This window comes from Osmerus eperlanus, chromosome 8, assembly GCF_963692335.1.
Source record: "Osmerus eperlanus chromosome 8, fOsmEpe2.1, whole genome shotgun sequence".
Taxonomy (NCBI): Eukaryota; Metazoa; Chordata; class Actinopteri; order Osmeriformes; family Osmeridae; genus Osmerus; species Osmerus eperlanus.
The window spans coordinates 14,997,999-15,024,636 of record NC_085025.1 but is presented as its reverse complement, the minus strand read 5'-3'; the positions used below and the strand labels follow the sequence as shown (position 1 = coordinate 15,024,636).

Below are 26,638 nucleotides of genomic sequence, written 5' to 3'. Positions count from 1 at the left end.
GAATGATGGGAAGAGAAGAGTATGGAGAAGGGAAGGAACTGCTCATGATCCAAAGCATACCACCTCATCAGTGAAGCATGGTGGAGGTAGTGTTATGGCGTGGGCATGTATGGCTGCCAATGGAACTGGTTCCCTTGTATTTATCGATGATGTGACTGCTGACAAAAGCAGTAGGATGAATTCTGAAGTGTTTCTGGCAATATTATCTGCTCAGATTCAGCCAAATCCTTCAGAACTCATAGGACGGCGCTTCACAGTGCAGATGGACAATGACCCGAAGCATACTGCGAAAGCAACCAAAGAGTTTTTTAAGGCAAAGAAGTGGAATGTTCTGCAATGGCCAAGTCAATCACCTGACCTAAATCCAATTGAGCATGCATTTCACTTGCTAAAGACAAAACTGAAGGGAAAATGCCCCAAGAACAAGCAGGAACTGAAGACAGTTGCAGTAGAGGCCTGGCAGAGCATCACCAGGGACGAAACCCAGCGTCTGGTGATGTCTATGGGTTCCAGACTTCAGGCTGTCATTGACTGCAAAGGATTTTCAACCAAGTATTAAAAGTGACAATTAGATTTATGATTATGTTAGTTTGTCCAATTATTTTTGGTCCCTTAAAAAGGGGGGGGGGGCACATATAAAATGTGTTGTAATTCCTACATCGTTCACCTAATTTGGATGTAAATACCCTGAAATTAAAGCTGAAAGTCTGCACTTAAAGCACATCTTGATTGTTTCATTTCAAATCCATTGTGGTGGTATACAGAGCCAAAATGATGAAAATTGTGTCAATGTCCAAATATTTATGGACCTAACTGTATATCTTAACATATCTCCACACCAGTACACAGGCATGCACACAACCTCCCCTTTCCCCCAACACACACACAGTTCCATCCTTTCAAGAATCACTTCCTCAGTTCCATAACGTCTATGCAGCTTCATTCTAGGCCGCCAGGATAAACCATCCTCATACCCCGCGTCAACTCGCTCTAACTTCATTTCTTTCACTGCATTCCTGATTTTGCATTTGCTGGATCCCTCCCACCCCTCCTGCGGCTGAAAGAGTGCAGGAATAACTCTCCCTTAACTGCACCTCTTGCTCAAAAGTGACAATAAAAACACCTGCACAGATGCTTAAGTAATCGTTCTCCCAGCCCACCAGACAGCACAATGAGGGGATTCAAATGCCCAGAATCTCGTTCGTTCCTTCGCATGGCTTTATTCACTACCTCTGCTAACCCAAACATGCAGGGAAGGCCTATTCATTAAACTTAAGTTATTTGTTCTCAAATGAGAAATAGGAGGGTGCAAAATGGTTATGTTTAAACCTCTGTTTTTCTCGTCCTTGTTGGCCCTCTCGCTCTCCCTTTATCTCTCTCCCTCTCTCTAGCTCTCTATTTCTCTGACAGAACGCCTGCCCTTCTTCGCGTGCTTCAGTTCATTGTGGCTCCTGACGCGCACCAGACCTCCCGAAGTAGCGCACGGTCATTTCAGCACTATCTAAAGGGGACAGCTCCCGTGCGCGCCTCATTAACGGACGAGAAGGAAGTTAATTGTTTCACTGTGATTCATGTAACATATTACGAGGGGACATGGATGATGTTTTCTACAACTATTCTTTTGCAGTGAACTCCGGTTACACTAACTTCACTGATGAAGACTGGATCCTCGATGATGGAGGGGAAACTATTCACTTTGTCATTCGATGTGTCATGACATCCGTTTATATTCTGATCATAACCATTGGCTTGTTAGGGAACATCACTCTTGTGAAGATCTTCATCACCAACAGCGCAATGAGGAGCGTTCCCAACATATTCATCTCCAGTCTGGCAGCAGGAGATCTCTTACTGCTGGTCACTTGTGTGCCCGTGGATGCGTTCCGTTATCTGTTTGAAGAGTGGATTTTTGGCGTGGTGGCGTGTAAACTGATACCGGTCATTCAGCTCACTTCGGTTGGAGTGTCGGTGTTCACTCTTACTGCGCTGAGCGCAGACAGGTAAGAAGAGTGAGTGTGTGTAAACGAAAATATTTCAATGTACCAATTACATTTTTTATTGCAACATTTTCCTTTCATAGCAAATATTCACGCATTCTAGTACAATACGCTGTTGGATGAAACGTGTATTGTAAAAAACTGCTGTAGAAACTGCTGTAGAAACCTAGGTGGTCTCTCATGTATCAATTTTTACAGAGTTCTGTATAGCACCCTTTATTTTTGTGCTATTATAGTGTTATAGTGAGTGTTTTAATATGCAAATACTCTGGTCAAAGTTGGACATTCAAAATGATGTATCTGAAGATGTATCAGTTGATCACATTATGTGGTCACATTTCTACTCAGTCCCTATTTCTGATTGACTGTAGTCAATCGTTGTGCATATATTATGCGAGTAATCATTTTATGATGGTTGCATTTATCCACTATGCTATTACCACCATGTTCATTTTCCCAGTCCTGCAGAGCGGGGTCTGCATTGACCACCTATTGAATCTAACCAAACCATAAACTGTTGAACATTTGTTAGCTGCCATATTATCTTCAATTAAACCAACTGTAGCATTGGCATTAAGCTCTCTGAAATATAGCCAGATTGGATGTTTGTTAGTGTGAGTCTGATGACAGCTGATGTGGGAGTAACAAAAAAAGGAAACTGAGAAACAACTCACAATGTTTCAGGGTCCCTGACCAATTGCCAAGTGTATTTCTGCCACTTTTCAAAACACTGAAACAATGATTTGGGAGCCTCATTACCTATTCACAATGCAGGTGCAGTGTTGAGAGGGACTTAGGAGAGACAGGGGGGTTCAGTTAGAGATCTGCTGTCAAATAGGAGCTGCAGAGACCTGTGCATACTGTGTCTAAGTGTGTGTTCGTGTGTATGTGTGTGTTTGTAAAGGACAAGTATTTTCCTTATGCACATTGTGTTGACACACACACAGACACACATACAGATATATGTATTTGGAAAGTAATGACCTTTACCCATGGCCTTGTATATGGCCACAAATAGCTTGCCGTTATTAGGAGTCCCTCCTCTGAGCAAAGTTCACTGATGTCAGTAGGATTCAAAAACAAGCAGAGCTCTGCATTCCAGTAAAGTTCAATATATCGAACACTTACAACTGCATTAAACGATGCCCATTCTACTTAAGAGTCTACCAGATGGCTGCAGATCGACATTAGGCCATCTAAAAGATGAATTTATCATCAAATCAATATGATTTGTCTGGCCCTTTAACAACCAATTGGAACGATTTCAAACAATACATCAAAAACAATAGGTTAACAGCTGCAGGACAGTCTGCGGCATAATTCCAGAAATCGTGTCATAGCATTTATGATGACGCACTACAATCTGGGAAATCTAATTGGAGCAGTCATTTAGAGTTAACCAATCACAGGCTGTTAGGAACCAATATCAAATGCTTGCGGGGACCATGTCCAATCAAAAAATGCAATTAGCCATGGCCAGTAAGGTCAGGTGCGTCAGCCAAATTCCATCTTCTTCGTATCACCCACCCCGTCATTGCAATCAGCACCATCACCACCACCGATTCCACACATGCAGGGATCCAAAAAGAACATCTGCTTAGCTGCTTTATTGACTTCAACAAGCCCAATTACTGTGTCATTGTTGTCTGTGGAGAGCCACAGCCGGATTACTTGTTGGTTTCCCTGGAATGAGAGAAGAGAAGAAGGAAAATGGAGATGGATGAGAGGTTGGTAGAATGACGCAGAGCTTGCTTGGCTGAAAAAAAAGGAGCGTGTGGACAGGAATGAAACGTTTCTCATGTTCTCTCGGGCCCCGATGCGACTGTTTGGCCTTGGATTTCGGCCACTTTTTGAGCCACTCGAACAGATGATTTGTGGGCATCATTACCCATTCATGAGAATAGGTGAAGTGTTTAGAGTAGCTAAGGAGACACTGTGGGGGTTTAGTTAGAGATGTGCTCTCTGTCTCAGAGAGACCTGTGCATACAGGGATTTTGCGTGTGCGAGAGAGAGATAGAGTTGCAGTGTCTGAGAGGGTCGAGAGGACTTGAGCCTGGTTAGGTTGGGCTGCAGATGGTAACAAATCACCTCTACTGAATAAGATGATGCAGCCTTCTGAGCACTGGAACCTGAGATGGATTGCTCAGGACCTGGATGCTGCTTTCTGGTCTTCCAGGCGTCAAACTAAACCCCCCCACAACACATCACAGACAGGACATGTGTGTTTGACTGCGTTTGTGTGTGCCGTGTGTGTGTGTGTGTGTGTGTGAATGCATAATGCATGTATGCGTGCGTCTGAAAGAGAGAAAGGAAAAGAGAGCGAGGATCTGTGTGTGCGTGTGTTTTTCATTCACTGCCTGAGGCATATTACTGTGTGGTCGGCCGAGAGAGTAAAAAGCAGCTTCCACTAGTGGCTTCTTGGCAGGGTCAAGGACAGAACAATCTCTCTTTTCCCTCTCCGATCATTTCAACTCAGTGGACTTTATTTGCATGACATACCACATTAACATTGCCAGAGCAACAGTGTACATAGTACATAAACAAACTATTTTGATTAGCAGTTCATACAGTATATTGATTATGTATGACATTTACAATTTATTTAAAACGTTACTAGTAAGTAAGTAAGACTTTATTTATATAGCACATTTCATACAAGAATTGTAGCTCAAGGTGCTTTACATAAAATCAATAAACACAATAATACAAGTGATAAACAATTCAAACAAAAATAAAAATCCCAATAAGATCTCTGTTCAAGAGAGAAAACAACTTTAAACATGCATCTTAAAAGTAACATATACATTTGGTTCACCCCTGGTCTGTATATATAAAACCATACACTCTGTTAACAGATCCTTTCCCCAGGTCAAGAGTATGGGCCGTATTCTCTGTTAACAGATCCTTTGCCTCAGATCAAGAATACAGATGAGTGAGAATGTATTTACTAAATAAGTGATAACTCATATGTAGCTCCCTCCAGTAGTTAAGCACGAGTCTTGGTTTATTACAGGGTTTTATTTTTACTTCTCGATAGTATCAACCCGTGAGAACTGGGCGGACACAGAGAAAAACAAAGGACAGAAATAAGAAGCTACACGCTAGCAAATAAGAAGCTACACGCTAGCAAATACAAGCTATGCACTTAAATACATTACATTACAAAACACATTCAAAGAAACATACCTCGTAGGCTGCCTTCACTTCAGAGGGGCTAATTTCAATACTCAATCTATATTTTCTCATTATATTCTTGATATTCTTCGTATAATCTTGATTTATCCACCTAGCTTGAGAGCTCTTGCCGTGCCGCTTTCAGAGCTACGCTTGCAAGTGTTGTGCCCTTTTTATTGCGTGCGAAAAAGATCGCAACTAATTAGTTCCGCCTCTAGGAACTCCCATTATAGGTAGGAACCAAAATATTGGAAGCAATGACTTTAAATGTGCGGCAGTTACACTCCCACCAAATCACAAGTGATTTCTAAAAACAGCTTAGAGAACAAAATACTGCATATAAACATTAATTTGAAAATACTGAAATACTAACGATTTACTTATGGCTGAACTTAAGAACCGGCAAAGAGAGTGAGTAAAAGATGCTGGAGTCTTCAGTCTGCTTCCAACAGTGTGACTGTCTTATGGATGGGCCTCTCCAGGTGAACAGGTTTAGAGATGCGCCTTCCCTTTCCGTCCAGATTTGAATCACTGATAAGCAACTTCAGTCTTCTCACTCTTCCGTCCTTACCCGGGTACACTTCAATAACCTTCGCTAACTTCCATTGGTTTCGTGGTGTAGAATCATCTTGCAAAATAACAATATCATTGACCTTGGCGTTTCTGCGGTCCTTGATCCACTTCTGTCTGTGTTGAAGATTTAAGAGGTATTCTTTCTTCCACCGTGTCCAAAAGTTGTTGGCCAAGAGTTGAACTCTGCGCCATCTCTTGCGGAGGTACAGATCTTCCCTGACGAACTTTCCAGGAGGTGGAGAGATGATCGTGGATTTCATGGTCAGGATGTGGTTTGGTGTCAAGGGCTCTGGACTGGATGGATCATTCAGATTATCAGTGGTCAGAGGTCTGCTATTTACAACAGCCATTACTTCATATAGAAATGTTCGTAGTGAGGAGCAGTCAAGTTGTCTGGCTGACTGTTCTAGAATGGACGTCAAGACACTTCTGATGGTGCGAATTTGTCTTTCCCAGATGCCACCCATATGACTTGAGGCTGGAGTGTTCATGATGAACTCACATCTCAGCTCTTTGAGTTCTTCTTGATCCATTTCTTTCAATGTGTCAATAAACTCCCGCCTAGCCCCGACAAAGTTAGTCCCTTGATCACACCTTATCTGGCGTACTGTTCCACAAATAGCTATGAATGAGCGCAGAGCATTGATGAAGGCATCTGTGGTCAAGTCATCGAGCATTTCAATGTGCACTGCTCTGGAACACATGCAGGTAAGTAAAAGTCCATAACGCTTTATCTCTTTTCTTCCTTCCTTGATGTAGAAAGGCCCAAAGCAGTCCATTCCACAGTAAGTAAATGGAGGGGTTGTTTCCATTCGCTCTTCTGGAAGGTTTGCCATCCTTTGTTGTTCTGTACATCTTCTGAACTTCCTGCACGTTGTGCACTTGTAGATATGGGATGACACTGGATTGCTGCATCCCAGGATCCATATGCCATTGGATTGGAGCTCATTCATTGTCATTCCCCGTCCTTGATGGTGCACTCTCTCATGATAGTACTTGACGAGTAACGCTGACACGTGACTGTCTCTCGGGAGGACAGCTGGATGTTTCACATGTGGATGTAGAGCAGCATGTGTTAGGCGGCCTCCCACTCTGAGGATACCTTGGTCATCCAGGAATGGACTTAGCTTATATAATTTGTTAGCCTTGTCTTTGATTTGTGTGTCCTTATGACGCTGGATGCACTGTATCTCTTGAGAGAGGGTTGCTTGCTGAACCATCTTGATAATGCTGAGCTCTGCTTCTCTCCTTTCTTCTAAACTGGTGCTTTCACAGGACCTTGTCTTGAGGCCTTTAGCTTCCCTTGCACGCCGCCTTAGTCTTGCTATAGCTTTCATCATTCTTGACCAGTCAGAGAACTTTTGTAGGTGATCTAACAGTGACCTTATTTCCTTTGCCTGGGTGTCATGAACCTGGGCCTTCTTGAACTCTGGATCACTACTTGCAATCACTCCCACCTTAATTACTCCGCTGGGTAGCTCTTTCCGCCAAAGAAAGTCTGGGCCTGTGAACCAGTTAGAAGCTACAAGTAGTTCTGCTGTAAGACCTCTTGAGGCATGATCTGATGGATTATCTTCAGAAGCCACGTACCTCCATTGTGCAGACTCTGTACTTTGCTTGATGCGTTCCACCCGGTTTGCTACGAACACATGAAATCTTCTGGCTTCATTATTGATGTATCCGAGGACAACCATTGAATCTGTCCAGAAGAATTCTTGTAGGCAATCTATCTCCAGTTCCTTTTTGAGCAAGTCACTGGTGCGAACAGCTACGACGGCTGCTGACAGCTCAAGTCTTGGTATGGTAACCTTAGCAGGGGCTACTCTTGCCTTTCCCATTACCAAAGAGCAGTGGACTTCACCTGATGCACTGACTGCTCTGAGGTACGAACACTCGCCATAACCTGACACGCTGGCATCTGAGAAATGGTGGAGCTCGTAGCGCTGAACATCGAAGTTTGATGGAATGTAGCATCTCTGGATATTCACACCAGCCAGGTTTTGCAGGTCTTGAAGCCAAAACTCCCACACGGGTAGAAGGTCATCAGGTAAGATGTCATCCCAACTGAGCTTGTCACGACACATCTGCTGCAGGATCTGCTTTCCCACCAGGATGAACGGTGCCACGAATCCAAGTGGATCGTATACTGAAGCGACTGTGGACAAGACTCCTCTTCGGGTAAGTGGATTTTCTTTGATGATCACTCTGAACTGGAACTCATCAGAAGACACGCACCACTGTATGCCAAGTGCTCTTTCCACGTGTAGTTCTCCTAGGGCTATGTCTAGGTCTTGGGCGGCTTTAGCACATTCTTCTTTGGGAATTGTGGCTAGGACTGTCTTGCTGTTGGAGATGAACTTGTGCAGCCGGAGTTTGCCTGTGCTGCAGAGCTCTCTTGCCTGCTTCACTAACTGGATAGCTTGGCTTTCGGACGCTAAACTTAACAGGCCATCATCAACGTAAAAGTTCTTCTGAATGAACTTGAGGGTGGCTTCATTGAAGTGTCCTTGTCCTTCGGCTGCGAGGTGCTTAAGTCCATAGTTAGCGCAGCCAGGTGATGAAGCAGCACCGAACAAGTGGACTTTCATCCGATAGATGGATGGTTTGGCTTCAAGATTTCCGTTCTCCCACCACAGGAATCTAAGGTAATCTTGATCTTCTGCTTTAACATGGAACTGGTGGAACATCCGTTCTATGTCACACATGATTGCCACGGGACCTCTCCGGAAACGACACAGCACTCCCACCAAGGTGTTTGTCAGCTCTGGGCCCGTCAGAAGATGGTCGTTTAGGGATGTCTCTTGAAACCTTGCGGAGCAATCGAAGACAACACGTATCTTCCCAGGCTTTTGGGGATGATACACCCCGTGGTGTGGGATGTACCATGCTGGAGCTTTATTGATGTCTTCTTCTGGGACCCTTTCTGCGTCTCCACGTGTTATGGTCTCATCCATGAAGGTCTTGTAGTCTTTGTAGTACTGTTTGTTTCTTTTCAGCTTTCGTTCTAGGCATCTGAGACGGTGGATGGCGCATACCATGTTATCTGGTAAGTTCGGTCTGTCATTCTTGAATGGCAGCAGCATTTCGTAATGACCATTGTCTTTGAGCTTGATGCCTCTTTCCATCTTTGACAGGAATCGGAGATCCTCTTGAGAGATCTGACCGTCCTCTAAAGACCTTTCAACAAAGTCAGATTCCAGCACCTTGATGATGTCTGCAGGTAAGACTACCTCCTTGACCTGTGTTCTACAGACATAGCGTACTTTGCTTGTGAGGTTTGAAGATGACTCAAGACCCGGCATGACTTGCTTCACGATGACCTGGTGACTTACTCCGATTTCATCTCCATAGTCGAGACATGCGTTGCCATAGCCGACCACGCTCCAACCCAGGTCTGTCCTCTGTGCAAAGGGCTGATTTTCTCTACCAGGCACCACTTGCTTTGGGACAAGAGCTTGAGGACAGTTGTAGCCGATAAGCAGGCCCACGTCACAGCTTTGCTGAGGAGCAATCTCATCTGCGACATGTTCAAGATGAGGCCATGCCTTTGCAGTCTCTGGTGTGGGAATATGATCTCTGTTAGCAGGGATGAATTCTCTTGTGTAGGTCACCGGCAGAGGAATTATCTTGTCTGAGTAGAATCCTCTCACTTGCAGTCCAGTCAGTTTCCGGCAGAACACGACTGTGTTTCTCGAAGCCATTGTAGAGAGCTTTAGCTGAACTGGTTCGTTCCTTGTGTGGAGAGTCTTTGCCGTTTCTTCCAGGATGAAGGTTGTGTCGCTCTGTGTATCGAGGAGTGCATATACAAGAACTTCACGATCTGGCTCACTTGTGGCTGACACCCACACTGGAATGACTGTGGATGTATGAGTGTCTTTAACATTCTGTACAACTCTATTGGATGTTGCCTCACATGATGACCTTGCTGCTCTATCTTGTGGGTGATCCGTTTTCCTTTCCCTTGACTTGTCACTGTCCTCAGCTCCACTAAGCCACGTTGACCTCCTTTCTGCATTGATACGATTATCATGGAGGCAGGATGGATGTCTTTTCTTGCACATATCGCAGATATTTCTGTTTTCACAGTCCTTTGAGCGATGACCAAACTTCAGACAGCCAAAACACAATCTCTTCTCTTGAACAAACTTGACTCGCCTTGAAATCGTCTCATCCATAAACTTACGACACTCGTGTACACTGTGACCTGCCTTCTCACAGAAGACACAGCTTATGGTAACAGTTCTCTCGTCTGAGTTAGTTGCTAAAACCTTTGCTCCAGGACCTCTGGTCTTTGAGACCATGATTTTCTCGCTTTCACTTGGTTTTAAAGCGTGAAGAGATGTTATTGGGTTGCAAGCAATTTTGGCTTCACGTGTGAGAAACTTGACAAACTGGCTAAAGCTTGGGAACATGTGACTTTGTTCTTCCACGTCAATGACCTTCCTATTCCATCTTGAGGTTAGCCAGTCTGGCAGTTTAGCAAGCATTTTCTGGTTCTCGTTGCAGTCGTTGAGTACTTCAAGACCTCTGATCAGAGACATGGCCGACTCACAGCTGCGAAGGAAGTCAGCGAATTCTTGAAGTTCCACACTCCCCTTGGAACTTATCTTGGGCCATGCATCGAGCTTATCTCTGAAGGCCTTGACGATGAGGAATGGATTGCCGTATCTCTCTTCTAGGATGGTCCACGCTGCACGATAGGCTGACTCTGTGTTAAGCAGGAAGTAGCTTTCAATAGCCTTTTTGGCTGGTCCCGCCACATACCTTCGCAGATAGTATATTTTTTCTTCGGCTGGTATGTTTTTCCTGTCAATAAGTGTCTGGAAGGAGACTTTCCAGTCATTGAATCTGAGTGGGTCACCGCTGAACGTTGTTGGTTCAGGTACAGGAAGACGACTTGCACTGATGGACTCTGCGAAGGCCCTAACAAGAGCTGCAGTATTGTCTTCTTGTCTTGGATGTGTCACCGCTTGAGGTGGGGAGGGATGCTGCAATAGGCTACTTTCATACTTGACTTCCTCATTCTCCTTCAAAGGGACACTTTGATGGAGCAGCTCAACTATTTCTTCGTCCGAGCATTCACTTCGATCATATACTTGCTGTCGCGCCTTAGCAGCCTTTAGCTTCTTAATTGTCTCCAATCGTTCTAGTTGTCTGCGCTTGGCTTCCAGCACCCTTTGTCTCTCTGAATTTTCAGCCTCTTGTTTGGTTCGTAAATGGGCGGCTTCAGTTTCGAGTCTTTCAAGTTCTTTGATATGACATTCTTGCTCTAGCAGTACCTTTAAAGTGGCTTCATTGGCAGCAACTTCAGCAGCAGCATCTTGTCTTGCAGAAGATTGGCTTGAACGGGATGTTCTTCTTGAGTTAGCTCGGGAATGAGCAGATGACTTGGTGCCGTGAGAGTTGATGCTTAACTTGTCTGAGGCTGCATATTTACTTACAGACTCTGTTGCTTTCACCCTTTGTTCTTCATCTTCTCTTGTGTCTAGAAGAGCCCTTGCTGTCTGGATGATTGTTCTTGTTACTGCTTCACAGGTGTCTACTCTGCGACGTGTGTCTTGGTCGGGAATGTCGATGTGCCTTAACTCTTCATAGACAACGTTCAGATTCTCTGAGGCATTGCTTAACCCTCGTGCTGCCTTCGGGTCACATGACCCAAAGGTTCACAACGAACCATCGTTGTGTTTACCCAATTTCACCCAATACAAAAACAAATAAAAATAATTTTCTTTTAACCATTGCAATGTGGGGGGTCTGAGACAGCCCGACAGTTAAAAGAAAATGCTTCACTTTGTTTTTGTATGAGGTAAATTTGTCGCAATACGACAGTGGGTCACAATGACTGATGGGTCAGAATGACCCGAAGATAACACAAGGGTTAACTTAGTGATGTGGTCACGCAGCAGGTTGTTTGAGCATTGTCCACTCAGCATTTGTTTGGCATCCTTAGTAATAGCCTTCCACTTCTCGTAGCTCACACTGAAACGGTGTGCAAATATTTTTACTTGCTCATCGTGCAGTTCTCGGCCCTTGTCCGTTAACTTGCGGACTCTTTGGCTTCTTTGTGGCTCTTGTGAGGAAGTGGGGTGATCATCTCTTGTGCCTTCAGCAGCTTGTGGTTGCATGTCTGTGCAGTGCTTCTGTGCGTCTTCACCTTCACTCTCTTTGTCACTCTCAAGGATATGGTCAACCTCTGACATTTTACTTAAATTAACCTATTTTGGTTTTAATCTAAACTTGTCTTTACAACTTTGTTTACAATAATGTAAGTTAGGTTTCATGTAGTCTAAGTTCAATATAGTTATATTAATTTGATATCCAAATGAAATTGTAATCAAAGGTTAGTATGACACAGTTAGATAATAATTATTTTGCTATTTATGGAGCTATAGTCTTGCCTGATAGCTTTTTATAGTTATATATAGCCTTATTTAAAACTTAAATCTTGAAATGGAATTTAAAACAAATCAAAAAGGTTAACTTTTAGTTATACTTGGACATGTACCGTATTAAGTAATAACCATTTACCTTTAAATGCCTTATATTATAACTTTGCCTTAGTTCTTAGTAATAATTCTTAGTAATAATTACAGAATAGTCATCAGTATGCACAATGTCAACACAGTAGCAATATCAATGTACTTCAATTTGAAAAGGTAAGTAAACAAAACAACATTAACTTGTTGTGTGAAATGCAAAAGGAAATGTCTCAGTCTCTTGTGCAGTTAGGGCCGGTTTCGGAGACAGGGCTTAAATCAAGACTGGAGTAGGCCTAAATCAGACTAGTTAATCCTGGCTATTTAACCCTTGTGTTATCTTCGGGTCATTCTGACCCATCAGTCATTGTGAACCACCGTCATATTGCGACGAATTTACTGCATACAAAAACAAAGTGAAGCATTTTCTTTTAACCGTTGGGCTGTCTCAGACCCCCCACATTGCAAAGGTTAAAAGAAAATTATTTTTATTTGTTTTTGTATTGGATACAATTGGGTAAACACAACGATGGTTCGTTATGAACCTTTGGGTCATGTGAACCGAAGGCAGCACAAGGGTTAAGTGGCTTGCATGAACATGGCATACATTTGTCTTAGTTAGTCTGAGACTATGGAGTCCTGGAGTAAGCTTAATGAGAGCACCTGGTTCAAGCCTCATTAGACTAAGTGGAAGCACAGGCTGTTGGTCCAACTGTGCTCATGAAAACCTGAAATGGAGTATGAAACACCATTGTTGCAGTGAATTTTGAGACAACACAATGGCAGAGGCAAAGAGAATTCGCTCAAAAAATTATAGTGAGCATGAAAAAACACTACTAAAACTAATTGTATCGAACCATCCAGTCATTGAAAGCAAAATCCATACTGCTGCTATTGAACAGAAGAAAAGAAGTGCTTGGACTGCAATTGGCAATGAATTCAATGCAAATGAAGATGTCCCCACAAGAACAGTACAACAACTGCAGGTGAGTTAATCTTCATTATTAGGCAAAAAAATATGTTTGTTTCCTGTTGCCTATACCCTGCTTATTTATGGCCTACCCAAATACAATACTCCTGCTGCTTGTAGCATTCACATTGAATGAATATCCTGTTTAAAAGGATATTAACCTATTTTAAAGGGGCATATGCATGTTAAACATGGTGGTAGAGTAAGATATGTTGCACAAAGGAAAATCCATACCTATATGTGAGGGGGAAAGAAATATAAAATAAAATCATTTCTCCACCATGACCTAAATTATCAGGAGACAAACTTATTTTTATTATGCCTTATCAGTACCAGTATTTCAGATTTCCCATATTACTATTTTTGTGACATCAAAAAAGAAAACTAATGAATGATATCTGCCTTCATAGGTTCTATGGAAGAACATTAAACTGGGATTAAAAAAAGAGAATGCAGCAAGCATTCAGCAAGCATTCTCAAGAGAGCGATTTATTACAGGTGGTGGACCACCAATAAAGGACACGTGATGAATTGGGTGACTTGCTGTCTGGTATAATAGAGCACCAGCAACCTCTGGATGGTATACCAGACAATGACCATTTGGACAGTGAACATGGAGAACTGAGCACAAATGGTAAATATACCTTAGGAAGTAAATTGGTTACAGGACCATATTAGTTGATTTGAGTTTGGAACAGTGGTCTTTTTTCCAGAGGAAACCAATCAAGAGCCAGTTCACAACGAGCCTGAACCCTCCACATCTGCTATGGCACCCCTGGGAGATGAAGCTGCTACCATCCAACAGAGACCAAAAAAGATAACTATGCATGAAAAGTTAGCCAGAGAATTTCATGAGCGTAAAATTGAATATTTAAAAGAAGAACAAGAAATGAAAATGAGAATTCTAGAGGTTGAACTGGATATGAAATTGGGAGAGAGGGCTATGCTCCAAAAAATAATTCTGCATACCAGTAGCCATGGTGAATATGAGGAATTGTGAAAAATAAAAAATGTATTGTCATTTGGCATGTGAGTGAGTATTAATCATCACAAACTACATTTTAACCAGCCTTGGTTCACTCGTTTAATTTTGCTACATTATTGTAATTTTGTACAGAAACAGTATGCAAGCAAAACTATACCATAATGAATACATTCCATATTTAAATGCTGAAGTGCTGCACTGTGAAAGCAGCTCTGTGTGCAAGTCCCCGCTGGTCATTGGCTGCCTCTGCCACCATGGGCACATCTGCATCATCCTGATCTTCCATTGGCAGATCAGGACAGCCATGCTGCTTCAGGTAGTTGTGCAGCACAGCTGTAGCAATGATCACTTTGCAGCATCTTCTTGGCTTGAAACGAAGCATATTTCGTAAGCACTGGAATCAAGTTTTCCATACTCCAAACATACGCTCGATCATCCCTCTAGTACGGATATGAGCTCTGTTGTACCTTTGCTGCTCAGCTGTTGTGGGATTTAGATGTGGTGTGAATAAATAGTTACTCTGACCATATCCACTATCACCAAGTAGTAGTCCACTATGTTGTCCTCTCTCAAATTGTGCACACAATGAAGAGTTGAGAAAAATCCTTGAATCATGGGTTGCACCTTTCCAACGGGCAACAATGTTTGAAAACTCCAAATTAGGAGTGCATACACCCTGAACATTGATTGAAAAACAGTTCTTACGATTCCTGTATTCCTCTGCATCAGGAGTTGATGGACACTTGATGGGAACATGACATCCGTCTATACAGCCAATCACTCCTGGGAAGTGCCCATATTCATAGAATTGCACTTTATAGTTGGCTTGCCCAGCAGCATCAGGGAACTTGATGTAAAGACTCCTCAGTTCACAAATGGCACTGCAGACTTTGTGAACTATTCTACATACAGTTGGTTCACTGACACCACACAAATCACCAGTTTCACGATGAAAGATTCCACATGCCAAGAACCTCAAAGTGATCAGAACTTGCAGTTGATTGGACACAGGCCTTCATCTGAGACAGAGAGGAAAGTCTAGGCTCAAGCAAAGTAATTATCTCCAATGCATTTTCCTTGTGCATACGAAAGCGGTCTCGAAAAGTTATATCAAACTGATTCAATGGATCACTCCTATCCAGCAGTATTCGTCTGGCTGGCCTTTGTCGTGCATGTTGGTCCTCATTTAGATATTCCAAATAGTCCATGCTCCCAAACAATCCAAGCTCAGTTTCACAAACAGTAGCCTAGCCTACTAAGCGGGAGTTAAACCTGCCTCCTTGGCAGATTAGTTTAAGCTTCAATTCAGTCCAATTTAGTCCTGGAGTAGCTCTAATGCTCAATTTTGCAATCGGCTTTGTTTAATCCAGAACAGGCTTAATCCACGACTATTTTAAGATACGTCTGTGCAAGTGAATTTCAATTAAACCAGCTCAAACAGCATTTTAGTCTGGGACTAGGCTTAAGCCTTGTCTCCGAAACCGGCCCTTAATGTCTAGGTTGCAGCTTAATTTGCGTTAGGGAACCTGATTCTTCCCGTGGGCACTGTGTCTTCTTGCACTGATGTGATCGCTGGAATACATGCGCGCGCTGCAATGTGGAGATGTCCCGGCCCAACTAACGTCACTGTGTCCAATCCCGACCGGTTTTTAGCTAACATTCTGATAAAATGCCACTTCAAATATTGATAAAAATAATCGTATCACGTTTTAAGCTGATTTACTGATTTCACGTTAAGCTTTAACTTCTTACCTTTCGAGCTAAATATTGTTTAAAATGTTAGAGTTAGCTTAGCCTTTACTAGAGCCGGTCAAAAGACGCTGGCGCCGGTAAATTAGCCGTGCGCTACCCTTGTCCAAACCCGACCGCACTTCTAAACACTGGCCGCTGCTGTTTTTCTGGGGATATTAACTTGATCCAGGGTCACCAAACTGACCATCAATGCTGTCAACATATCCGGGGACGTAGTTATGTCCTCCACAATAAGATATCACGCTTCAACATCTCCAAACTATGCGATAAAATCTCAATTTGACTGTATACCACCACCTGCTGGATGTTTTGTTGAACTCTTCTCAAAGTTTGCTAGCCCCATCCCTTGCTCCCCTCGACTACAGATCACGTCACACATGATCGTGTATTTTCATTGGCAAGACAAAGTAGTGTTAAGCTAGCATTGAAATACACTCATATGCTAACCCATAGTAGCAGTACGATGACAACACAGACACACTTGTCAGAGTAAAGATCATCGCCCAAGCATCCCCCGAGTGTCGCCGAGTGGTCTTTTGGCCAAAGTAACTTTCCTATATTATTTAGACATGTAAACGTCCATATATGTTCATGAAATAGTAGTTTACAGCGGTCGGGATTGGACACAGTGACGCTACGATTCGCGCTCTCTGATGTCGTCTTTCTCGCCTACTCATGCAGAGTAGTCGAGTTCTCACTGTAGCTCCCTCCAGTAGTTAACACGAGTCTTGGTTTATTACAGGGTTTTATTTTTACTTCTCGATAGTATCAACCCGTGAGAACTGGGCGGACACAGAGAAAAACAAAGGACAGAAATAAGAAGCTACACGCTAGCAAATAAGAAGCTACACGCTAGCAAATACAAGCTATTTTCTCATTATATTCTTGATATTATAATCTTGATTTATCCACCTAGCTTGAGAGCTCTTGCCATGCCGCTTTTAGAGCTACGCTTGCAAGTGTTGTGCCCTTTTTATTGCGTGCGAAAAATATCGCAACTAATTAGTTCCGCCTCTAGGAACTCCAATTATAGGTAGGAACCAAAATATTGGAAGCAATGACTTTAAATGTGCGGCAGTTACAATGCTTTTGTACGACAGTGTGTCCTGAGGCTCTAGAATGATTTAGCTGCAACTAATTAACATTCTGATAATGGACTGATAATGGTTTTTCTATATTTATTTCAGTCCTCCATTTAATATGGATTTGAATAATTTCTTAAATATTTGTAGTGTTTGTAGGTTGTGAGAAACTGATGTTGAGATGCCAGTTCAAAAAGTCAAACTCTCTCAATGAGCACCCTCTGTTCAGTATTTACAGACTCTGTAAATAGGCAAGTTTTTTCTTCGATACGGAAACACATTTAAGATTTGATAAAGATTCTCGTATATCTCATTGTAGATTATGGTTTTATGTATTTGGATATGTGACTTTGGTTTGTTTCCAAGTTAGTTTAGACACATTTTACGGCTGGTGTTGTCATTAAGATCTGGGGCTTTGGCGAATACAGTTGCAGGAACAGCCGGTTTGGTGCATTTCTGTGGATTTATCTCTTGGCAGGTCCCCTCACTGTCTCTCTCTGTACTGTATATCTCTCTCACATGTACTGGCCCTCTCTCCCTTTCTCTCCCCCATCTCTTTTCCTCACTACTTCAACACCAGAGACCCTCCCCATTTCCTGATCCGTGAGCAGCTGGGGGATGAGGTTCTCTGCTGTGAAGCACCTTCACTGACAACACCTGGCCTGAGGCCTGCATGCATCATCACGGTCCTTTTGATTAACGCTGAGGCACAGGATGACGATTACGTTGAATCGATAAAGAGCATCATTTATCAGTTTGTCCTAACCTTTCTGTGTGTTTTTTTACTTGTGCGTTGAATCAATGAAATCAGTTTCAGCAGCCTTTCAATTAGAGTAATGTTGTTCACATGGTAACAGTAGTGCAGTTATAGCTATTAGTTATTAATTATGTGCCACACCATAACACATTGATCAAATTTGGGGTGTGTAGGCTATCAGGAGCACTGTAATAAGTTTAGATGGTAATTTCGATGATTTATTCAGCAGATCATGCAGAGCATACATGGTGACATGTTTACTGTAACATGAATACAATGTGGGTATGCAAACGTTTTGGACATGAACGCCAAGACAGGTCATTTTCTGGCATTTTGTCTTCATGCGAATGGTCACAGTGGAATGGCTCCTACCTCAATGAAGCTTGGTGTAGTTGTAAACAGAAATCTGTCTGTCATCTCTGTCTGTCTGCTTGTATGTCTGTCTGTCCCCTCTGCCTGTCTGTCCTCTCTGTCCTCACAGAACAGAGGTGCCTTCCCATGCCACAGTCCTCTCTCTCATTACCAAGTATTAAGAAATACAGCGTCCTTAATTAGATTGATTAAATAGTAATTACATAATTGATGGCCAAGGAAATAGGAGCTTGGGAGACAGCTGGTAGGGTAATTCCATTTTCATGTGTAGAAGGGGAACAAGTAAAAATCTCATTTAAATATTTATCAGAACCTATCATCCATAAGTATATAACTTGTAATAACGATGTGTGTTGAGTTGTGAAGACAGTGTGAGAGCAGGAGCACGTGTTTGTGTATGTGTGTCACATGTTTAATGCATGTTTTTTGGTTGTATGTTTCAGAGGTGTGTGTGCATGTGTGCATCCGTTATCAATGTGTGGCAGAGAACAGGAACACAATTGATGTCAAGACAATCTTGTGTTCTCACATGTAGCTCTGTGTATTAGTTTTAGGAGCCTAGTTACTGGGCTGTGAGGGGTCACACTGGTTTCAGACTGTAGATCCCTGGGGTTCAGGACAGTGCTCGCAAAACTAGGTTATGGATTAGATTGCTGCAACCCCATGTGTAAAAAATAATTCTACCCTCCCCTCTCCTGCAGGTACAAGGCCATAGTGAACCCTATGGATATCCAGACCTCCAGCGCAGTGTTCTGGACCTGTCTGAAGGCTGGTTCTATCTGGGGGGTATCTATCCTGCTAGCCGTGCCAGAGGCCGTCTTCTCACAGGTCACTGACAGACACATGTACACACACACACACACGCACAGGTGTCCGGCAAGGTTAAACCATGTCCATCCTCTCTCCCCAGGTGGTCTCCATGCACGGCCGAAACAATGTGACCTTCGTGAACTGTGTGCCCTACCCCCTGTCCAATCAGATGCATCCTAAGATTCACTCGGTCATGATCTTCCTGGTGTACTTCCTGGTTCCGTTGGGCATCATCTCTGTTTACTACTACCACATTGCCCGCACGCTCATCAAGAGCGCTCATGACATGCCCGGAGAGATCAGCGAGCACACCAAGAGACAGGTAGGATAAAAGACATGTAGGCTTGTAGACAGTCGAGGAGGTCTGACATGCAGGCATTAAGTCACATCCTTCAAAATCCTTTTAGTTCTAGTGCATCTGCTCAGCCACCTCCTAGTCTAACTCACAGATACGCCTTACACAAATCCAAACTGCACAAACTATGTAAATTGGACGTTGTAAATGAACACAAATGGACAGGGTACAAGCTTTACATTAATAATAACAACAATGAGATGGCAGCGCATGTAAATACTAACAAGCTGGCAAGTTGCAGTCAAATGGAGTTAACCTGACATGTCATGGCCACCCACAGCCTGTTTCTCACTGAAAAGCAACAATTTCACATGTATGCATACTATGTCCTATCCTATTCTATACAGAGAATCTGCAGTGCTTTCCAGTATGGCACCCTGTTAGGATTCAGTACTAATTGCTGCATGAGTGTCTTTGCAGCTTAACTGCTGAGAGCTGGAGGTAAGGGATGGAATGGGTCAGTTATTAATTAAAACTACAGTCTGTCTGGGTGGGTTTAGAGTCTTTGCTAAACAGAGACCTCTAAATCGCTGCTCTTTGCATCTCATGCAGAGTGAGAAACAGCATATTGTATGGATCAGAAGGAGTGATGTAGTATTCATTCATATTTTTATAGAAGAGGCTTATATCCAAAGCAACGTACAATTAGTGCTTATTGTAAGTGCTGTAGCTAATCAAGGGACTGAAAGACATAGTTCTAACAGTATTACCATGGTCAGTGCAACAGAATGGTCTGCATTTGCAAGACTCAAGTACAAATTTGCATAATTCTGCAAATAAATAAACATGATCGGATCTCAAGTAAATTCTCGTAAAATGTTGCAGGTTCTGACTACTTTACAAAACAAAACTGCAAGATTTCATACCGCAAAAGGTCAATTTTTCTGATTACACAAGAGGTTTACAGATGTGTGCTGCCGTTTAGTGACCTTAGGTAAAGTGATTAGTCCAGGTAGAGTTGAACCTCGTTTGAAGGGTGGCAGTGACTGAGAGGTCAGTAAACCAATAGGGCCATCATTACACCACCGACGAGGGAGGGAGGACAATCGCGGGTGGGCGATGATCAGGCATTTGCCATCCCACAAGGATTTATATTATGCCCACTGTAAAATTAGCAGTTGAGGAGAGGAGGAAAGGAGGGGAGGGGGGAGGAGAGGGAGGAATGTGGCTGTGACAATGAAGTGAACTTGAAGCCGCAGTGGCTTCATTATTCCTTATTATTCCCTCAACCCCTGTCTATGCACATCCCCATCATTGTTATGATAGTAATATTAGTCGCTATCACATTTGTGTTTCAGACATAATTAGATGATTGAATCAGAGTTTCCTAGCAAGATTAGCCACGTGGCAACAAGGAGCGTGGAGATGGTGGTCTAATCTCCTATTAGCCTCCTCCAGTGGGAATTCAGCTGGATAGAATCCACCCTCGTTTAGAGCTAATAGATAACATCAGGACTGCAGTGAATGGATGAAACTGTCATTATGTGAGACTCTACACCTAAGCCTGATGAGAGCCTACAGATAAAGGAGAGAGTGAAAAAGGTAGACCAATAAAGAGAGAACGACAGAGAGAAACTGAAAATGGAAGAAAATGGAAGTAACCAAACCAGAGAATGGTTTCTTCTGATTTTCTTATATTTTACAGTGATGTATCACATCGGAAAGAAATACAGAAACTACAGTATGCATGTGTATAATGTGTGTGTATGGCGCAGAAGATGGAGTGAAGGTGAGAGAGGGGACTTGTGTTACTGACAATAAAAACTTGAAACTTATATTGTGTTGAATATCTATCATCCAGCTGAACCTCATGGAAAAACATGGCCACGGCAGAGGAAACCTTTCAGCTCAGAGTTATGAATAAGAACAACCACCAGCTACATCTGTCTACCAGCAGCTGTCTAAGGACATTCACGTTTGCATCAATGGTTTTCAAGGTTCTTAAAAGAAAATGACTGGACATAATGGCAACCTGTGTAATTACTATCCTGGCACTTTCACACATCCAGATGTCCCATTCATGAATCAAGATCTATAATGTACGTGTCACAAATGTAGAACTCCCACATACATTGTACCTTAAAAAGCCAGAAGCTACATAATCATCTGGAAATTGACTTTAAAAAGACCAGTCCTTATTGGCTACCCTAGAATCCCATTGGCCACCCCCTAATTCAGACCTCAACGTAATTGAAGCTGTGTGAAATCAATTGGACTGGGTAAAGAATAAAAGCTGTCAAAGTCCTGAGAAGAGTTATTACAAATCTTGCAAGAAGCTTGAAACAATTTACCACAGGACATAAAATACTGACTTGCTTTTAAAAACATCCTTTTACATTGCAGCATGCCAAGAGTTTTGCCTGTCTGTCTGCATGTATGTACAGTGTGTATGTTAACATGTATGTTCACTCTGCAACAGGAAATTATTACAATAGACTCATATTAGCTCTTTTGGGCAGCAACAGCTGTGGCTTTTTAATTGATGCCCTTACTAAAGTGCTCTGTCAACATGTCCATGCTGTTGAGAAATGTTTTTTTTTATCAGATTGTAATCATAAAAGGCTTTTTTACAGTGTGGTGAATTATAGGTCTGCATGAATTAAGAGTTAAGAACTGCCCATTTTTTTTCTATAATCTTTGCAGTTAGATAATAGATGTTTTTATTTTATTTTTTAAATAGATAGGCAGTGAATGATTGATGCTGATGCTGATCACATGCTGAGCTGAGAATTCACATAGATGGCATAGTTCTTTATTAATAAAGGGATCTAGTATTAGAGCTGTACAATCTCAGATCGTAACTCTGGAATCTAGGACCAGGATTAGCACTCTAGGATCTAGGAATGGTTCCAGATTATGGAAGAGCCCTCCACAATGTTGAGGTGCCCAAAAATGCAAGGGAGGTTACGGGTCAACTACTCTTGACAGCTGGCTCACAATAAAAAACATTATTAAATCAAGACAATTACATCTAACTGAAGCTACTAAAACCAACCAGGTTAGCAGTTTACCACTAATGGGTCTCTTCCTTCTCCTCACTGATTCATAGAAGGTAACAGTGCAGCACTATTTTAGACTGATTTATAATGTATACAGTAAAACCCAGCAAAACAGTCAGTTCAAAGTTTTGTAGGGTCAAATCCCAGCCTGCATTTTTTCTTGTCAAATTACAGTATTAATTTTTACATCAAAGACATCAAAAGGAACAATTATCTTAATTTCTTCCAAATGAAACAACAATCTCCATCAGTTTAGACTACACAGGACATAACCTATAGCAGCACTTCTGATCTTGTTTAACAACTGATCATCCTCAGAAACACTACATTATGGATGGAGAAAACATGGAACGCAATTGGATTGCGTTAACTCCAAAAGGTTGTGACAGTCTGTCAATCACTGTCCCACCTTAAGTGGTCCATTGCAGTCAAGGGCAACTGAAGAGCAAGATGAAGCTCACTCCATTATATCTGTTCACGCATCATCGCTTGTATAGGCAGGCGGGATTCTTCATGGTTGTACGGTTCTCATGTGCACCTCTCCTCTCCCCACAGATGGAGACCAGGAAGCGCCTAGCCAAGATCGTGTTGGTGTTCGTGGGTCTGTTCGCCCTGTGCTGGTTCCCAAACCACATCCTCTATATGTACCGTTCCTTCCACTACCAGCAGATGGACCTGTCTCTTGCCCACCTCATAGTCACCCTACTGGCAAGAATCCTCAGCTTCTCCAGCTCTTGCGTCAACCCCTTTGCCCTTTACCTGCTCAGCGAAAGCTTCCGGCGCCACTTCAATGCCCAGTTGCGCTGTGGGCGGAAACCGTACCACGACAGGAACCCCAGCTACATGCATAGCACCTCTGCCATACGCCTCACCTCCATCAAAAAGCCCTCCGCCGCGCCCTCCGTCCTTGCCAACGGCCATGGCAACAGGCAGGAGGTCTCCCTGTAGGGGTTGCAGGTCAAAGGTCAACCCCAACCGCAGCTAGACATCCAGGAAAACCAGGTCATCCAGGCAATGGTCACTGTCAAACAACTGAAACCCTAGGATCACAATTCATGAGGGATTATTGATACATTTTGAAAATACTGTTGGTTCACAAGGCGGACTAATGACTAATGGCCATAGGGAGTCAACTGGAAGGTAAAGTTGAAGGTTCACATTTTAGTTTGGGATTGAACCAAGTGGTTTTAACCTAATCTGTCACACATGCATGTTTTCTGCAACCGTTTTCTCTTTGAGAACCCATCTGATCTCGAACCTTTTGTGACACTTCTGAAAACTATAGTCAAGTCTTTACTCTTACTGAATGTGTAGTATTACAGATTTGTAAGACACATCTTCCCATAGGGAAACTATTCTTTGGATTTTGTGTCTATTCCTGTCTTTGGAGTTCTTTGTTTTTTTCTGAATTTGACGCACAACTCAAAACTCTACTCCGTCACACAGCCTAAGTGCAGTGATCCATTAACAGAGTTCAGAGGCTGAATTTAACTGATGACATTTTGAAATTGCATTTGACAGTCCTTGCATGGCAGTATGAGATAGCTGGCATAGAGGCAGGTGGAGAAACCTTATAGAAAGAGAACCAAATCCTATTCACTGCTAATTGCATGCACTATTGCTGTATTTGGATAATTACAGCAATTACGGTTTCAATTACAAAACACTTTACAGACAAAGGGCCTTTTCCATTTATAGGGCCTAGTGGACAAGAAACATCAGTATAGGCCCAGTTCAAATTAAACTAGCTAGAAAAACACACATCCACACCAACTATTCACACATAGCTAGTGAGGAGAAAATAGAGCAAATTTTTGGTAAAAATCTATTCACACATGCAGCAATGAGGCAAGTTACAATACATTGTCAATGAAAGTCAGGGTTGGCGGAGGAGCCAAGGAGTGGTGCGTTGGATTTCAGCGTTGAAGGTTGAAACTATATAGTGATGCTGGGACATGTCAACCAATCAATGGACCCCATAACACGTAATGTCAATTGTCCTGCTGCTCTACTTGTCCCATATGATTTATGAGATTTAAACAAGGACGTACTAGCTATCTTGTACCATCTTAGTCATCACCACCCTTTGTTTATTGTTATTACAGACAAAGCAAACAAGGATTCTAGTAGCTAACAAACATAACTAGCAAGCTACCTGTAGCTTCCAGCTTTTAATCACTGGCTGCACTGCTGCGGTTGTGAATGCCCTACACTCGGCAATGCAAGTTGTTTAAACACACAGCAAGGAAAAGCAAGCAAATTGTCATCACATGAAGACTGGAAAATAAATCGAACTTCCTATTCTTAAAAGCCACGTACAGAAATTCCTGTTTAGATATGTATGTAGATCTCACAAAGGGGCATCCCAGTCAGATATACAAATCATCATAAAAGGCTATGTTGGTTATCTCCCCAAACACCTGCACGGGAGCTGTGCCATGTGAATGATGACTGGGGACCCCATGGCTCAAACACTGAGCGCAGGAAATCTGCACAGGCTTCTGGACCCTGCGGTTTCTGTGATGTGAAAGGGCCTGGGAAGTGGCAGAAAAGATGGAAGGGTTACGGCATGCAGCCGAGACAGGCTCTAGTGGTTTCCCTCATAGGATCACTGTGACTCATGCATGTGCCATTTTTTGTTGGGTAATGGCTATTTGCAAAGACTGAACTCTAGGCTATGGAACCCTAGGCTATACAACAACATTATTATTTATTGCCTTAATTTGTATGGTAGTGTAATTAAGACGTATTATTGTGTTATTTTCAGCTATGAATAGAGGGGGCTCTGTAATGGTAGAAATTCAAGCGGCACTGTGTAGATCTGAGTAGTCAAGAGATGTGGGTTTATTACAATTTATTTTGCTTATACAGATCATGATTTAACAAAGTACTTTGTGATCAGTCATAACGAAGGAGGTGCTAGCCACAGGTCGTTCGCCAGAGTGATGAAGAACAATCATAAACCCCTGCCTTATATAAACTTTAGATCAAATGATTCCTCTGAACTCTGTTGATTGGTCAGCACTGCTCAGTGACAGTTAAGACAATATAACCCCCCAGGTCAAGTGACCAAAGTCTTTTGATGTCACGGCTCTTTCTCTAAATGAGGACAGTAAAGATACCCTTAATGAAACACAAACAGGACACAGGACACAATCTCCTCGGCCAAAAGGTCAGGGCTGCTAGATCAACTGATCCATCTACCCATCTCCCTTTAGGCCACAGAACTCAAACATCCCCCAACCTCCGTGCCCCTAGCTTCTCAATCAGGCATCATAACCCAACACCATAAATACCTTAAGACCAACTGCAACATCCATTTGTTTAAACACAACCTCAGTCTATTAAAAATACATTCTTAGTAACTATATCAAAAAATGCCATCACATTCCTTACTTTTTTTTTTTAAACAACAAAGGCATACAAAAGCATAAGCATACAAAAATATAAAACATCCATACAGATATAACATTTTTGTTAACCGTACAATGTACGCAAAAGAATAATTCTAGTCCTGCAGCTACCTGATTTCTAGCTTTAAACTCAGTAGGCACCCCTCTTGGTACTCCAATATCATCTATGTAAATTCCACTATCAAAAGATCCAACAGGAGCAGCTCGTCTCTGTCTGCCTGAATCAACCGTCACATTACCTAAAGGCTTAATCAATGTCTTACTAACTAACATCACCTTAGCACACACTCCCACCCATCCTTCTGGTAAACGTGATCTAATTCTACCCCCACAATACCAAAATATATCAGCTATATCGCGTCCTGGATATACCAATGGGCCAGAAGGTGGTGGAGTATGATGTTTTCCCTCACTATCCACACGAACAGAGCTTCTATACTTGTAACAAGGGTGTAAAGTCCCATTAACATCTCTAAACTGCATCGCCTCACAGTATGGATTTACCACCCAAGTATGTCCACAAGTTCCAATCTTTACTTTCCCTTCACTAAAGTTCCCCACGAATACTGTTTTAACAATATCGGAACTTTTCTCGAAACACTCAAACTTTTGCCCTGGAACTATAACAAAATCAATCAGAACATCTTCCGTTCCCTCGTTCTCAATTGGTCCAGTAAGCATAGGACGTACTGCTGCACATCCTAGATTGGAATTTAAATACCAAGCACTAGAACTCTGGTAATGATAGCAGTTAGTGGGACAGACTGGACAATTCCTGAACAAAACCAGATGACTACTGTCCACACATCTCGTTTTATCAATGTCACCTGAAATAATTCGATGGTAATTAAAATCATAACAACTAGTTGAATTAAATGGTGCTGGCATAATCAGTGGAACATCCTTAAGTGGCTGGCAATACA

The 26,638-nt window shown here is 42.5% G+C and overlaps 1 protein-coding gene across 1 annotated transcript; it reads left to right on the top strand.

Moving 5' to 3' along the window:
- The first annotated feature begins 1,468 nt into the window (after positions 1 to 1,468).
- On the top strand, positions 1,469 to 25,083 carry nmbr (neuromedin B receptor). The gene is made up of 4 exons (XM_062468503.1): positions 1,469 to 2,000; positions 18,840 to 18,966; positions 19,049 to 19,270; positions 22,858 to 25,083. The coding sequence occupies exons 1-4, from the start codon at positions 1,594 to 1,596 to the stop codon at positions 23,248 to 23,250; spliced, it is 1,149 nt and encodes a 382-aa protein (XP_062324487.1). The 5' UTR covers positions 1,469 to 1,593; the 3' UTR covers positions 23,251 to 25,083.
- Positions 25,084 to 26,638: the final 1,555 nt, after the last annotated feature.

Coding starts and splice junctions, on each gene's coding strand:
- nmbr (XM_062468503.1), top strand. CDS start 1,594: ATGGATGATGTTTTCTACAACTATTCTTTTGCAGTGAACTCCGGTTAC. Junction 2,001..18,839: donor ACTGCGCTGAGCGCAGACAG/GTAAGAAGAGTG, acceptor CCTCTCCTGCAG/GTACAAGGCCATAGTGAACC. Junction 19,271..22,857: donor GCGAGCACACCAAGAGACAG/GTAGGATAAAAG, acceptor CTCTCCCCACAG/ATGGAGACCAGGAAGCGCCT.